The 13,893-nt window shown below is 41.3% G+C and overlaps 4 protein-coding genes across 5 annotated transcripts; 2 read left to right on the top strand and 2 right to left on the bottom strand.

Moving 5' to 3' along the window:
* Positions 1 to 48: 48 nt before the first annotated feature.
* Positions 49 to 5,491, top strand: LOC135946532 (cationic amino acid transporter 2-like). Its single transcript, XM_065494827.1, has 15 exons — positions 49 to 374; positions 689 to 823; positions 892 to 1,044; positions 1,099 to 1,203; positions 1,266 to 1,430; positions 1,548 to 1,675; positions 1,736 to 1,833; positions 1,896 to 2,038; positions 2,098 to 2,200; positions 2,253 to 2,386; positions 2,443 to 2,609; positions 2,668 to 2,776; positions 2,827 to 3,062; positions 3,115 to 3,172; positions 4,170 to 5,491. Exons 1-15 carry the CDS (start codon positions 155 to 157, stop codon positions 5,285 to 5,287), a joined length of 3,072 nt encoding a protein of 1,023 aa, XP_065350899.1. The 5' UTR covers positions 49 to 154; the 3' UTR covers positions 5,288 to 5,491.
* Positions 5,353 to 9,799, bottom strand: bdl (borderless). 2 transcript variants are annotated; one of them, XM_065494945.1, is made up of 13 exons: positions 9,638 to 9,799; positions 8,965 to 9,095; positions 8,674 to 8,905; positions 8,327 to 8,608; positions 8,083 to 8,273; positions 7,259 to 7,483; positions 6,937 to 7,199; positions 6,713 to 6,882; positions 6,596 to 6,664; positions 6,365 to 6,541; positions 5,904 to 6,143; positions 5,775 to 5,841; positions 5,353 to 5,714 (listed from the first exon to the last, which is right to left on the bottom strand). In XM_065494945.1, exons 1-13 carry the CDS (start codon positions 9,705 to 9,707, stop codon positions 5,648 to 5,650), a joined length of 2,184 nt encoding a protein of 727 aa, XP_065351017.1. In that variant the 5' UTR covers positions 9,708 to 9,799; the 3' UTR covers positions 5,353 to 5,647. The 2 variants fall into 2 exon arrangements, with proteins under 2 accessions (XP_065351017.1, XP_065351095.1); XM_065495023.1 differs by having other exon boundaries at positions 5,353 to 5,730.
* A 1,138-nt stretch (positions 9,800 to 10,937) lies between these two features.
* Polr1C (RNA polymerase I and III subunit C) lies at positions 10,938 to 12,511 on the bottom strand. Its single transcript, XM_065497925.1, has 8 exons — positions 12,359 to 12,511; positions 12,246 to 12,290; positions 11,944 to 12,184; positions 11,759 to 11,875; positions 11,491 to 11,706; positions 11,345 to 11,431; positions 11,175 to 11,291; positions 10,938 to 11,078 (listed from the first exon to the last, which is right to left on the bottom strand). The coding sequence occupies exons 1-8, from the start codon at positions 12,398 to 12,400 to the stop codon at positions 10,966 to 10,968; spliced, it is 978 nt and encodes a 325-aa protein (XP_065353997.1). The 5' UTR covers positions 12,401 to 12,511; the 3' UTR covers positions 10,938 to 10,965.
* Positions 12,512 to 12,748: 237 nt separating this feature from the next.
* AP-2sigma (adaptor protein complex 2, sigma subunit) lies at positions 12,749 to 13,885 on the top strand. The gene is made up of 4 exons (XM_065482709.1): positions 12,749 to 12,881; positions 12,933 to 13,082; positions 13,288 to 13,461; positions 13,520 to 13,885. Exons 1-4 carry the CDS (start codon positions 12,879 to 12,881, stop codon positions 13,619 to 13,621), a joined length of 429 nt encoding a protein of 142 aa, XP_065338781.1. The 5' UTR covers positions 12,749 to 12,878; the 3' UTR covers positions 13,622 to 13,885.
* Positions 13,886 to 13,893: the final 8 nt, after the last annotated feature.

Here is a 13,893-nt window from a genome sequence, read left to right on the forward strand (position 1 = left end):
TCAATTCGTTTGATAAAAACGTAGGCTGATAACATCATCATCTAGATAGGTATTGATTACGAGGAGTGACTAATGAATCAGACGCGTCCCGCGAACGTTGCTTTTCACAACATCTGTTCACGTTCAACATGAGCTGTTAGAGGACGAAATTGAAATGAAGATCTGCAAAAAACTGTTCCGTCCACGCGCGCCTACCACCATCGAATCTGCCGAGAAGGGTCTCAGGGGTCTGTACCTGGTGGACCTGATCAGCGACTCGATAGGCGGGCCCCTTGGACTCGGAGTGTTTGTCCTCTTGGGTTATGTGGCCAGAACAGCAGGGCCTGCGGTTGTCCTCGCGGTCACCTTCGCAGCAATAGTCGCGGGCATTGCAGGTGAAATACATATAAAATTTTTCGCAGCAACTGAAGCTATCGTTTCGATTGAGCTTAAAGATTAAACTCAATTTTACTCTTTTTGATGCTGACGCTGTATAAAATACGTTAGAGGAAAAACGACAAAAACGTATAACTATATGTGGTATTGCGATTATTGCAAGCCCATAATTTGTTAAAGCTTAAATATTTATTTCCTTTTGCGTCAAAGAAAAGCTGTAGAGAACCTTCTAGAATGGTTTTTGAAGATAATTCAGTATATTTCTGATAAAAAAGAGATCGCGCTAAAAGTGTCATGTTAACTGGAAAATTAGGTGCATCCTACGCAGAATTGGGCTCAACTTGCCGCAAAACAGGTGCAACGGCAGCATTCGCCCTGAACTTGGCAGGTGCTGGAGAGCTAGTTGCGTTTCTCGTCACCTGGAATCTCATTGCTGACCTCGCGATAGGTATATAGCTTAAGTTTTTTTTTTTATTAAAACGACAGTCGCATTGGTAACACCAACTCTTTTGCTAGGAGCGGCGGCAGCAGCGAGGGGCATACGTGCAACAATTGACGTTGTTACTAATAATACTTTGTCTGGTTACTTCATTAAAGTTGCACCGCTGCATTCGGATTCCACAGCAGACTATGTCGATTTTCTGGCCCTGGTCATTCCTATTGTAGCAAGTAAGAGTGTCCACTTTACAAATCTTAGCAAAAATTCTAATTTCATCACACCAGCGATAGGATGCTCCGTGTTCCGCGAGTACATGCTGCCCCGGGTGGCTGGGACGTTGTTCACTTTGGTTATGTTTCTGTACATGATATTTGGAGGCGCGTTTGTAGGTTAGTACAAATTGATTTTGACAAAGATCAGTAGGAATACTTTTGTACGATGACGATTGCAGCTGATAATTCCAATTGGTACATTTCCCCGATTTGTACTGCGCCTGGTGTGTGCGACGGAACTATTGGAGATGGATATTTTCTTCCCTTTGGAATCACTAGCGTATTTCAAGGAGCGTGCATTCTCATCGTCTCCTTCATAGACCTGGGGAAGGGCGCTTACCCAAGTGAGTTAAAGTTATATATTTTAATAATTTTTTTATAATAGCTCAGCGCTAGATAAACAAACTGTAACTTCTAAAAGAGATAAAAAAGCTAGAGCTCTAGAGCTGCGTATTTTACAGGAAGGTCTCTATTGAACAACAAAGAAAGCCTGCCGCCCATATCAGTGTTGACTGGATATATCATTGGTTTCGTTTTCCTGTTCTTTGTTGGGCTGATTGTAACCATGATGAAAGGATACAATTTATTGGTAATGTTTTTTCTGTATATTTGAATAATTATAGCGTGACTAACAGTTTGCAACATAAAGGAAACTATTCCAGAAGTAGTTGATGTTTTCAATGAAATCCCGTATCACGAAGGAATCTGGATTGTTGCAGTGGGCGCTATCATGATCCTGTCCTTCACGTATATATATATATATATTTTTTATATCTGCAACATAAATCACGAAACTTTGTTTCTTTCAGTGTTGAGACATTTGCTTACACCATCGCTGGAGAACTAAATACCCTTTCCAATGAAGGAGCTATTTTCCAATTTTTGGGAAACGTAGACATTTTTGGCAAGAGGAGGCCTTTTTACGGAGTGCTCGCTATAGGCATTGCTTCAGGTAAATATTTTAAAAGTGATTGACCGTCTTTTTATAACAATCATTTAATTACTTTACAGGTCTCATTGGAGCGTTTTTCTCTGAAGCGCAACTAGCGCAAATGATTTCCATAGGCACCGTGGTTTCTTTTGGACTAATAATGAGTGTTTCCATTATCAAAAGGTTTTTAGCGCATTCAATTTTGTTTTACGCGAATGACATTGATTTTTTACAGATGTGAATACCATGCCCACGTAGGTGAAAAAACCTCGATTGCCAGCGTGGTTAAGCAGTTTTTGATGTGCAAAAAGTTGGACGGACCGACGCAAGCCACATCATACGCAGCAAAGATCGCGACAATCTTTTATAGTAATATTGCGTGACGAGTGCCGCGCTTGTTTCACTTAACATATATAATTTTGCAGGCATTGTGTGTCTCGGCATCGGAGGGTTGGTTGCGCACTTCCCGGCGGAAATTGGGTTAGGCAGCGTTTGGGCGGTTGTCACTTTGATCGTCCTCTCCGTGCTTGCCTTGTACACACTCGTCGTTATTGAGTTGCAACCAACGCGCAAAAACACTTCTGCCTTTCAGGTTAAACGCTCGATTCCTTTTCCTGTCGATAGAGCTAATTTCTGGTTTGATCAAACAGGTGCCGTTTTTCCCATTTTTCCAAGCAGTGGGCCTACTCTTCACATCCTTTTTGATTATGAACATGCACGTCTGGGCTTGGTATCGACTGGCGGCGTGGAGTGCCTTCGGTAAGCTGATGCGATAGTCAGAGAAATAGATTTTAACCCTGATATTCAAGGTTTGCTGGTGTACATGATCAACTGGTGCGTCCAGCCGGACAGGTCAGAGCGGCCCAAAAGCAAATCTGACTCCAACAGTGACGTGTCTGCCGCGGCCCTGGTTGCGAGTAAATCAAGCATTTCCACCAAATCTAAGACAAGTGATCAGGATGCTGAGTTAAACGAGACAATCGTAAGGGAACAACAGTGGAAGCCTGAAGACTTAAGACGTAACGGTTGGCTGCCAACTGGAGAAGTGTGTATTTTTTGCATTTTTTTTAATTTGATTGATAATTTGACTTTGTTAGAGCGACATATGCATCGGGCTAGTAGACATTGACACACAAAGTTTTGCATCAGAATCAGGTGAGTTTGTGTTTTAAATATTAAGCCACATTTAAGATTATCACTGGCAATTTTTATAAGCGTTGCGGAATATTCATTCATATAAATTTGCATAAGAGAAAATTGTGAGAGATGGAAATAATTAGTGCGCGTAAGCAGTTAGCCACAAGATATTTTGTTCTGGTCCCCTGTATAGCACTCCTTATTACATACCTTAATTTTAAAGTAAACAATAAAGGATTTTTAAACTGAAAGGTAGCCTCAGATAGGCTTTCACTTCATGCTCAAATTCGTCTGTCATGGTATTGTTGGCGAAAATAGAATAAAAAATCACCTCTTCAAAATGGCAAGAATCAAGCACCAATTAACTGCAAACCCACGGAAAATCCTTGTTTCCAATGCATAAACTATTCCCTAGATTCAATTATAGCTAAAATTGGCCTAGGTTGATTTAGAAAAGTAACTGCAAAAAGTAAGCACGCTGAGAACGGTCTCCACTTGAAAGCTTATTTTATTTTGCAACAAAGAGTTTCCTTATTAGGTGTCATACAGCGATGGATAGATATATATCGACGAGAGGAATTAAAATCTGCCCAAAAAATGTCAAGCGCGCTTTAAATATTGGTGAAAATGAGTAAAATTTAAATTTTAACTGTGGCTAGATCCTCTTTTGATTATTACAAATTGAAAAACAAAATATTTGCGGCCGATTTCTCCATCAAATCGTGATTATGAAAACGGAAAAATCATAAATTAGATGATTACATACATTATACATAAATATACCTCACAAATAAGCACATTTTTTGATTAAAAGATATCAGTGCTTCTGCAATCTCAAAATGCTTCTTATTTTTAGCAATATACAACAACTCAACATTGGGTACGTTTTTGCCAATACTGATAGTTTGGTTTTGATAACAACCTCTTGAGCAGTTTTGTTTGTTATATTAAATATACATATAAATACATTAAATCAAAAAAATATTAATTTGTACTCACCAATAAAATGTTGCAGTTAAAACTCAAGACGAGACATCTGCGATAGTGGAGGTGACCCTGCCCGAGATTGTGGTGTCCGAAATGCTTCAGGGCACTACTGCTGACAGCACTCCCACGTTTAGCAGGCATGAGGACACGCCAGAATTCTACGCGCGTCAGCTGGACGATATGTTCACGTTCGACGTGCCAGCTGATACAGATTCACACTGCGGCTCCTCCATGGCCGGCGACAGCGTCATCGAGGTGCACGCGGTGCCCGGGTCTCCGGCTTCCCCGCGTGTGGATCAGGACACCGGCGAGTCACCTCCGGACGTGGAAACCGGTGAGTCGCCCGCGGAACCTCCAGAGGCCCGCAGTGTACATTTCGAGACAGCCGCCTCAATGTCAAGCGATGACGAAATGATAGAAAACAACAGCGAATTACTACAGACGGAGGAGGAAGTGGTAGTGGCACCGTCGAGTCCACGTCCCCCTCCCCTACCCCCTGCTAACGTGTTGATTTCGACGCACCTCACGACCAGGTCTCGGTCGATCGTGGAGCCGTTGGCTCATGTGGTGCCTGAACCGCCGGAAGTGGAAGAAAACGAAAATACGAGCCACCTGAACGACTTCCAGCTGGAGTTGCGCAACACGCTGAAAATGCGCAACCAGAAAATGATCGACAGCATCGACAACCAGGTGCTCAACGTGAATGAAGGTATCGAGATTTTTGGGGGCAGAAGGAGCAGGAACACTTCGATCTCGCAGCCGCCTGGCGAGGATACCGAGGTGCCGGTCATGAAAGCTGGCAAGTTCGAAAATCACGCGTTTGTTGAGAAACTTGATTCCATCCTGAAGGAACAGGTGAGTGGCGCGGACAAGCGCGGTCCTCGGGCCAAAGTTTACAAGCAAAAGAGGGTGGTTTTGCAAGAACTCGCGAATACCAAGCAGGATGTGCCTATAAAATTGTCTTCGGCGGAACTGCTGTCGGCCAAATCGAAATTGCGTACGAGCACAGGCGAGAGTTCCAGTCTCGCCGGGGATTTGAACAGCAGGAACAGTCAGAAAGTGCGAATAACCGAGCCGGTGAAAGTGGCAAGCAAAGTCACCAAATCTCTCGAGGCCCTGAGTACTAATGTTGTGATTATCGAATGATATACATATATAATACTATAACAATATCTGTTAAAATGTGATTTGAAAACTCAAACGCTTAAATGTTGCAGGTCCATGTCTATTATTTTAATTAAAATTTCAACAACAACTGGTGATGAACAATGTAACTATAGCGATATCGTTAATTTAATTTAGGTTATCTTTTTTGTTTTTGAATACAATAAATAGCATGTTTTAATGATAGTCATAAATTAATTTCCTTTCGTTGGCAATTACAAATAATTTTCTCGGAGTATAAAAAATACCTAATATGATATAACCAATCTTGCAATACTTGAGGGGGCAGTCAACCTCGTCTGCTCATTTAAGACCTCAGATAACAACCAACACATCTCAATCTCAGTCATAAGCAGCTCTGGCGTAAACTGGCGAGGCCGTTCCTGCCGAGTTAGTGGAAAGATTGTTCCTACAAAAGCATTCGACTATAGTGACGCGTGACACATCTTTAGTATCAATTTATATTTACGGTGGCGTCCAAATATTATCAGGGGATTCCGGGGACGCCGGAACACCGCACACCAAAGCTCCGTACCCTGGATTTCCACACACAACAATTTGCTTTATGAACGGTTTCAACAGTTTTGAACGTGTTTACTCTTGGCTTCTGATTCTGGGGGGTTGGAGTTTGCGTGTTCATGTCTGCACGACTTTCCCACGTGCCAGGAACCAATTGCGACGGCCAGCAGCAGGATGATGCACACTAAGACGGATAACACCATCACCTTTGCGCTGGTCACGGTGTTGCTGTTCACCTCTGCCACCTGCTGCACCCTCTGGCCGCCGCCTTGCGCCTGAACCTCGAATACGTACGTTTCACCATCCTCCAGGCCATTCACTGCAGGAAATTACAGTGTAAATAATAAGAAATGGAAAAATTTTAATATTTGCTAAATAATTTTTTCAGGTACAATTTTTTTTTACAAATTGGTCAAAACTTTTGCATTCGCTTAATATTTGCACTATATAGATATAATACAATGCGGAAAAGGCGCTTTGTAAGTAAGATCAAGTAAACGAAAATCTTAAAAATCTCATCCTTGCTTAAAATTGGTTTACCTAGGAGCCATTTGTCAGTTGTGTCGATCACTCTTTCCCTGAGCGGTTCCTTCGTTTCTCTCCATCGGACTGTGTATCTTCTTGGTTTTCCGTCGTCTTTCCACGAAACGATCCAGGACGGAGCGTTGACGGCCCGCACACTAACGTTTGAGGGCCCGTTTTCCGAATCAAATGGTTCTACATCAAACCGTAATTAATTTTAGTTACAATTTTACCGACGTTCTGTTTCACCTGCACCCTTATGCTCTCCAACAACTACTACTTCTTGCTGTACATCTTGGATTTCAGGCTTTAGCTCTCCTACAAAATTCGAAATTTAAATATTGTAAATATTGTTGGAATGCTAACCTTTAGTGTGGATCCTCAATGTTTTGCTCATTAGCCCCTCTCCATGGGGATCGCGGCTGGAAACCATGAGCTCGTAAAGAGAGCCGGGAAGAACGTTTTCAATATTAATTTCGTGCACTTTATTTTCCACGCTAATTGTCTTCCATTCATCCAAACTCACGAGTCGGTACCTAAATCAAGTGTTGATGCAAATTCAAAATGCTCTGAATTTCCTTATTACATACCAAATTAATATATGTTGCGACATTCTGGTTCCGCTTGAAGACCATTTTAACAGAATAGAATCCTCCGTACTGCTGGCTGCGAGCGAGTGAGGCGCCTTGAGAGTGCCTTCCTCCACTACCAGCTCCGCTTCTGCAGTCAAACTTGCGGCTTCGTTCGCTACCGTGCAAATGTAAACGCCAGAGTCAGTCGGGAGGAGGGACTTGATGGTCAAGTTGCCGTTCTCCAGCAGAAACCTTCCATGCGGGAGTCCCGCTCCATCTTTCTGTCAACACATTTGCTTCTGTCATGCAGAGTCAGATTTGTCAAAAAATGTGGCACTACCCTGAACCAGGTCACAACCAGCGGGTTTTGATTGGTGTATTCGTCGGCTTCGGCGGCGCAGTGCATTTTGACGTTGTTTCCGATTCGGCGGACGTACAAGCTTGCCGGCCGGACCGTGAACATCGGCGGCTGCTGGACAATCACGTTCATGGGGTCAGACGATCCTGCGCTGCCGAGGTCATTGAACGGCGTGCATGTGTAAATTCCAGCATGTGCCTCGTCCACCTGAAGTCATTAATTAATTTGTCTTAAAACCTTTTTAAAAACTCCCTGCTTTTCAAGAAAAAAAGGTTAAATAATTAAACCATATATTCCCTACCATATACATTCCCTGCTTTTCAAGAGGTTTAATTATTTAACCTTTTTTTCTTGAAAAGCAGGGAATTTTTAAAATAGCCATTGCCTAAAGATTGAAGTTTATTTTTTTAGTTATTTTTCTTCATGTTTGGAAAAATATGCCATGGCATTTCTTTTGATGCGTTATCTGCCAAAGGCAAAAATCTACTGCCTGATTTTGCCCACTTCTTAATTTTTTCTCTGTTGTTTCCACAAAAACCTGAAAAGACCGCCCTGAAAACCCTTGTGTTTAAATCCATTAAGCGTGGCCCTCAGATTTTCCTCAAGTAGTCTCCCAATTAAAAAATGCAACCTGCATAACAGGAGAGTGCGCCCGGTTGCATATACAAATGTCATTTTCAGGAGCTCCAAAAGCAGTGTTTTTTTTTAAATCGGCCTGAAATTGCTACTACAGCCCATAGCCCATCGCAATGGATCACCGCTGTTCTTTAAAAGTCTTGAGATATAGAAAAATTCTTGTTTCTTACCGTATCAAACGCCAAGGAGCCATTGTGCAGTAGAAATACTCCTGGCACGTTGTAGGGGTCGTAGAGAAACCCGTCTTTTTCCCATCTCAGATATGTCAATGGAGGATTCGCCCTGAAGAAGCAGTCCAAAATTCCTCCTTGCCCGTGAGTTAAATACTGTTCTGGCGGCGACTTGACCACTTTCGCTTTGTCTGCAAAGTTTCCAAGATAGAAAATGGCAAAAAATGTGCGTTTTCGCTCTCACATAGCACGTTTAAATAGGCGCCAGCGGTTTGCATCTCTCCCGCCTCATTAGTCACCTCGCACACAAACATTCCTGGGTCGATGTATTCTGTTCTGAGGATCACTAGAGTGCCGTCACTCTGCACCTCCGACCTGGCCCACAGTTCTGGGATCTCTGAAATAGGCACGCCGTCTCTGTACCAGATAATCCTGGCCCCGCTCTGCTTCGCCACACATTTGAAGTTCACGTTCTCGCCTTCGTGCGTTGTCTGGTTCACAGGAGGAATCGTCATCACTTTCCCGCCTTATGCGAAAAAAATGATATTTCAACTTGATATGATATATAGTGCAACTTTGGGGGCTTCTTACCTTCTACTGTTAGGTGGAACCAGGTTCCGTTTGGTCGCGTTGGGGGATTCCTGTTGGGGAAAAAAACTTGGCACTCGTACCATCCCTGGTCACTTTCTCTGATTGAGGTCAGGTTGACCGCGCCTCGGCCGAAGTGGCTGTCTTTTTCGTGGTGCAAGCGCGAGACGCGGCCTTTGAAATCCTGCGAAACATCCAACTCCTCGGGACCGTTCCAAGAAAAAGCAAGCGAGCCCTGTTGTCAGAAATTTAGTCGAAATTAACACTTTGACATAACATTATAAAATGTAAAACCTCTTTATTCCATCGCAAAATATAGGGCACTACTGAGTCGTGAGGAAAGTCCACCTCGCAGTTAAGAAGCTCAGACTCACCGATTTCTGCAGTCAGATAGGTCGGTTTTCTTCCTTCGCTGCTTTGACAATCTAAATTGAATCGGAAATGAATTATGGTGTCTCATATCACATTTTATTTCAATGATTCAAACTAATCCTAACACTAAATTGACACCCACTATTTTTAGAACTCAATTGGATGCAAATTTTCGAGCCTATTATAAATACAACAAGTGTGTTGGCCTCGACTAAAAAAGCTGTTGCCTCTTAGTGGTCCATTCATGAGCCGAGTGAGTTGCTCTTTTATCAGCTCATGACTTTATGTGACAGCTTAATTCGACTGCATGTACCATACTTGATCTGTCTGAGGAGAATTGGAATTAAAGGATTAGGACTGCTGCTAGCTTGGTCATGCAAGTGCTCAGTATATAATGTTGATTAGCAGACCGTGCGCTGAGCGCAAAACAGAAAATTGTAATCCATACCTAGCCCAGCTTTAAAAATAATCAAAATTTAAGTTATGTCGGAACACTTTTGGCAAGCTTACTAAATACCGGTCGGCTCATTTTAATTATCAACAGAGAAATATCTTATTAATGTTGAAATTAAGAAATGGGAAATTGAAAACTCACAGGTGGTTGAAATGATCAAAGTTGTTAGAGCACACACACTGCGGAGCTGCGCAAATCGAAAAGTCCCCATGCCAATTGCTTGCCGCTGAAACAAAAAACGCAATCCAGTCCCTCTTGACACCAACGGGCGATCCAGCCTCAACTGATGTCACGCTCAGCATCTGTACTCCGTACAGAGTGGTGCTCGTGACGTCAGACCAGAGCTCTAATACAATCCGGATGTTCCAACTACACAATGCCAAATTGCTGTTAAAGCGTGCAACTATACTATTTATTTTTAACAGTCTTTTGCTGTCAATTTTGTCACGTTCTGCGTCAGTATTAGAACACGGCTTGTTTTTTTTCGGTCGCGGAATTTGGCGTGTAGGTGTCACTTAATAAATCGTTTTGTCAATTAACCCCTGCGACCGTTCAATCTCGTCGCGCTATGAATGAGCTGCCGATTGGTATTGAATGTTGCAACATATATGAAACAATGGAGTAATTTAAATCAAAGCGAATTTAAATTGCTCAATCCGACGAGGTGCATTCATGGAATTTTTGTCCATTATGATTATGTTAATGAACGTCATTCATTCATTTATGAAAAGGAGTGAATGACTTACTTTATAGGCGCACTCGCGTCTGTGCTAAGAGATGAGGACGTAATACTTCATGAAGACACAAGGCTACAATTATTTAATTAGAGCAATGGGGCTGGCGGTCTCGTGTGCGCTTACGTAACCAATTATTGTTGACAACCCCATGTTTGCAGAGCAAGCGGGACACGCTTCGGGACTGAAAGCTCCAATATTAACAAGCAATATCGGCACTTGCATTTGTAAACTATCCGCACTTATTATTTCCGCGTGCGCAAAAAATGCAAAGACTTATATAATCGATAAACTTCTTTCGTCTATATATATTTTAAAGTACTCCAGTCATTAAAGTTCATTATTTTAATTGCTATATATGCTGTGATGGCCATGGAAGTACCAGCGACGTGCGCATTTGAATCTGGCCCACCATTATTTGCCACGTTAAATTACGAAAGAGCCGAAATGTTCTGCTGCGTTCACGCTACTTTGACTTGATATAAAGGCCAGCGTCAAATTTTCATGGTTCGTGGTGCAAGAAGGGAAGCTGGCTGTAAATAAATGCTGGTGCAGCTGGTTCAAGGGCGTTTGCTGTTTGAAAACAATTACATGCACAGCGCTGGCTCATTAAAAGCATCATTGTGATTAATGATGCATGCACTGGACCGAATCAAGAGGGAACTTTTATTCAAGCGCATGAATAATGGTTAATAAAACAGCTGAAATTAACACTTTTCTGGCTTTATTTCACAACTACGAATTTTTGTTGAGCTCAGCTAACAAATTGGTGCATTTTGCCTTAAGAACGTCCACGGATTCGAGAAACAGTTCTTCTGGTTCTATAGCGCCAACAGACTCAATGGTAACTGAAAAAAATTAACAATTAACTGTAGAATTACCAAGCAAAGGTACTTCTGTAAAAGGGCAAAAGCACGGTGAAAAATCAGGTTAATAACACTTACAAATATAATGATCTGGAACTCTCCCGACTTTAACAAAGGAAGCAAAGTCCGAGTGCAGCATGTGGTTTCTGCTTCCATTGTCATACCTTGCATTTTTCACCACCGCAACAGGCTTTCCTGGATTTCATCCAAATTGTAAAATTATGTTTTCAAACAACTCTAAAACTAACCTCCTCGCTGCACAACATCAATCACTCCAGGGCTGAAACTCTTTTGCAGTCTGTAGGCGGCGTCGCCGTCAATTTCTCTTGTTAGCTCTAGAAGAGACATTGCACATTAATTGTATTTCAGCAAAATATCAATATCTGTCTCTCACCTATGGTGGGCATGAGTCTGTAGGACGCTGTGCAGACAGGGGAGTATTTGGCGTGGTCTTTTCCGCACCCCTTTCCTGCCAGCATTTTCATCTCAATCTCTTGTCCAGGTCGCATCTTCGCGATCAAAATGTCATCAAAAACAGGTCCAACATCAGAGGCACTAAACATTTTGTCCTGGTCCCCCATTGGAAGCCATTTGATGCTTTTGCTGTACACTAAAACAGCGCTGTCTTATGAACAACTCTGGGGCGTAGAAGTATAAATTACCCATGTGGTTTTTGTAGAGATCCGCCAATTCTGTTGTCTTTGCTGGAGCACTGTTATTTTTGGTACATTTTATCCTCAGTTCAAATTCAAGTGTGTCATGCTCTGAAGGAGGAGCGCCTGAAATTATTTCATAATTATTTTCCTTTGTAAAATTAATGCGGTGAGGATAATAAAATAATGCAAACCTTCTTGCTGCATTTCAAAATTGCGAGGGTTGGCTTTCAGAGGAATGAGTCCAATGCGGTGACAAAGGACCTCGTCTTGAATGACAGACGTATTCATGTACATGTGAACTTCTTTGATGGCAATGCTTGGAACCTCTGACAAAAGTATTCTTCGGAATGCATTGGCTAACGATGGCTCAACGCCAATCACGTCAAACTCCATCTCCATGTCGTCTTTAAAAACGATTTTAATATCGAACATCTGTAAAAATAATGGAGGAATTTCCTGTTTTAGATGATTCAGAATAGTAAAAAAATTATACCTCTTTAAAGGCCTTCAAGCTCCACTTCGTAGGCATTGACGGTGCCTTCAAAGTAACAAACCATGATTAGGATTGATTTTCAGCGTTTAAAAATTATATTAATTATTAATTACCCTGACAGGCCCACTCTCTGTCAAATTGTAGTTTCTGTCCATAGCTCAATCGAAGAAAATCTGAAAAATAATGCCGATTCCGCACGTGTGTTTTAAGCTTTAGTTTAGTTTAAGTTTGGTTTACGCTCTTCGCGTAGATCCACACCAGATCCACACATGGGCGAGTTGAGCTTGCGCACGGCGATTACAGTATACACCAATGCTGTTAACCTACTGGTAATAATGATGGACCACAACATTCTTAATTTTACAATATTATGGATTGATATTTTACATTTTAATTATTTTTGAAATAATATGCTAGTCTGAGTTGAATTCATAAATTAGTTTGTCAAGTTAGCTTGATAATAAAAATTATGCAGTTTGGTTTTATTTTCTTTAAGTTTGCCAAACTGTTGATCAATTTCGGCAGCTCGACAGTCCATTATTTTCATCGGGAAACACCCCCTGATTCTGTCACTCCAGTCAGTTTGTTTTCCTCAATAAAATCGTTACCTTCTGGGTTGCTCTCGGCATTAAAATGGTAAAATTTTTGTAATTTTTAAATAAATACAACTCAAAAAATCAATTTTAGATCCGGTTCATCCTCATCCAAAACCGTGCTGGGAAAACCAGACTGGCCAAATGGTACATGAACTTCGACGACGATGAAAAACAGAAATTGATCGAAGAAGTGCATGCAGTTGTTACTGTGAGGGATGCAAAGCACACAAATTTCGTCGAGGTCTGTAGAAGCTAGAATTCTATGTTACCAATTTTTTACCCTAACATTTCACCAGCTTTAACTAATGTTAAATCATATCTTAGAGTAAGACACAAATTTATTGTTTTTTTTTTAAACTTTTGTATGTTTTTAAAAATGAATCAAAAGTGTTTGTATTAGAGTTAAAAGGTAAATTAGTTTAAACATTATCGGTATTTGTTTGCAGTTTCGAAACTTCAAGATCGTCTATCGCCGATACGCTGGCCTCTACTTCTGCATTTGCGTCGACGTAAATGACAACAACCTCTGCTATCTTGAAGCTATTCACAACTTCGTGGAAGTGCTTAACGAATACTTCCATAATGTGTGTGAGCTAGATTTGGTGTTCAATTTCTACAAGGTAATGAGTTTTTAAAGTTTATTGTCAGCATGTTTTCAATTAAATGTGTATTTAACAGGTCTATACTGTTGTTGACGAAATGTTCTTGGCCGGTGAAATTCGAGAGACTAGTCAAACCAAAGTCCTTAAGCAGCTGCTGATGCTGAACTCACTGGAATAAGGAATCTCAAAGCAGTGTGAATGATGAGAACTGTTCTGATATATTATATGTAAAAATACCCTCTGATGCGTATTGTATGAATGGATAATCTGTATATTTTATATTATGTTATAGGACTCTTTTCTAATTCTAATTTGTTCTAAGGATCATTCCAATTGTAACTAGTTACAGGATAATATTGTGAGGAGGTCATCTGATATAAATGTTATCAACCATGATTGTATTGTAAGCTCGTTATCAGTAAAGTTCAGAGCTGTAATGGAACTGCAGAC

Source organism: Cloeon dipterum, chromosome 1 (genome assembly GCF_949628265.1).
Source record: "Cloeon dipterum chromosome 1, ieCloDipt1.1, whole genome shotgun sequence".
In the NCBI taxonomy this organism is placed as follows: Eukaryota; Metazoa; Arthropoda; class Insecta; order Ephemeroptera; family Baetidae; genus Cloeon; species Cloeon dipterum.

What these genes read in the sequence shown, in the direction of transcription:
- LOC135946532 (XM_065494827.1), top strand. Translation starts at nt 155, where the DNA reads ATGAAGATCTGCAAAAAACTGTTCCGTCCACGCGCGCCTACCACCATC. An exon ending in GGGGAAGGGCGCTTACCCAA is followed by an intron (nt 1,431 to 1,547) that starts GTGAGTTAAAGT and finishes CGTATTTTACAG; the next exon opens with GAAGGTCTCTATTGAACAAC. An exon ending in GATCGCGACAATCTTTTATA is followed by an intron (nt 2,387 to 2,442) that starts GTAATATTGCGT and finishes ATAATTTTGCAG; the next exon opens with GCATTGTGTGTCTCGGCATC.
- bdl (XM_065494945.1), bottom strand. Translation starts at nt 9,707, where the DNA reads ATGGGGACTTTTCGATTTGCGCAGCTCCGCAGTGTGTGTGCTCTAACA. An exon ending in GCTCCTTGGCGTTTGATACG is followed by an intron (nt 7,484 to 8,082) that starts GTAAGAAACAAG and finishes TAATGACTTCAG; the next exon opens with GTGGACGAGGCACATGCTGG. An exon ending in AACTGACAAATGGCTCCTAG is followed by an intron (nt 6,144 to 6,364) that starts GTAAACCAATTT and finishes AATTTCCTGCAG; the next exon opens with TGAATGGCCTGGAGGATGGT.
- Polr1C (XM_065497925.1), bottom strand. Translation starts at nt 12,400, where the DNA reads ATGGACAGAAACTACAATTTGACAGAGAGTGGGCCTGTCAGG. An exon ending in GCTTGAAGGCCTTTAAAGAG is followed by an intron (nt 12,185 to 12,245) that starts GTATAATTTTTT and finishes TTATTTTTACAG; the next exon opens with ATGTTCGATATTAAAATCGT. An exon ending in TCTCTACAAAAACCACATGG is followed by an intron (nt 11,707 to 11,758) that starts GTAATTTATACT and finishes GCGCTGTTTTAG; the next exon opens with TGTACAGCAAAAGCATCAAA.
- AP-2sigma (XM_065482709.1), top strand. An exon ending in AGCACACAAATTTCGTCGAG is followed by an intron (nt 13,083 to 13,287) that starts GTCTGTAGAAGC and finishes ATTTGTTTGCAG; the next exon opens with TTTCGAAACTTCAAGATCGT. An exon ending in TGGTGTTCAATTTCTACAAG is followed by an intron (nt 13,462 to 13,519) that starts GTAATGAGTTTT and finishes TGTATTTAACAG; the next exon opens with GTCTATACTGTTGTTGACGA.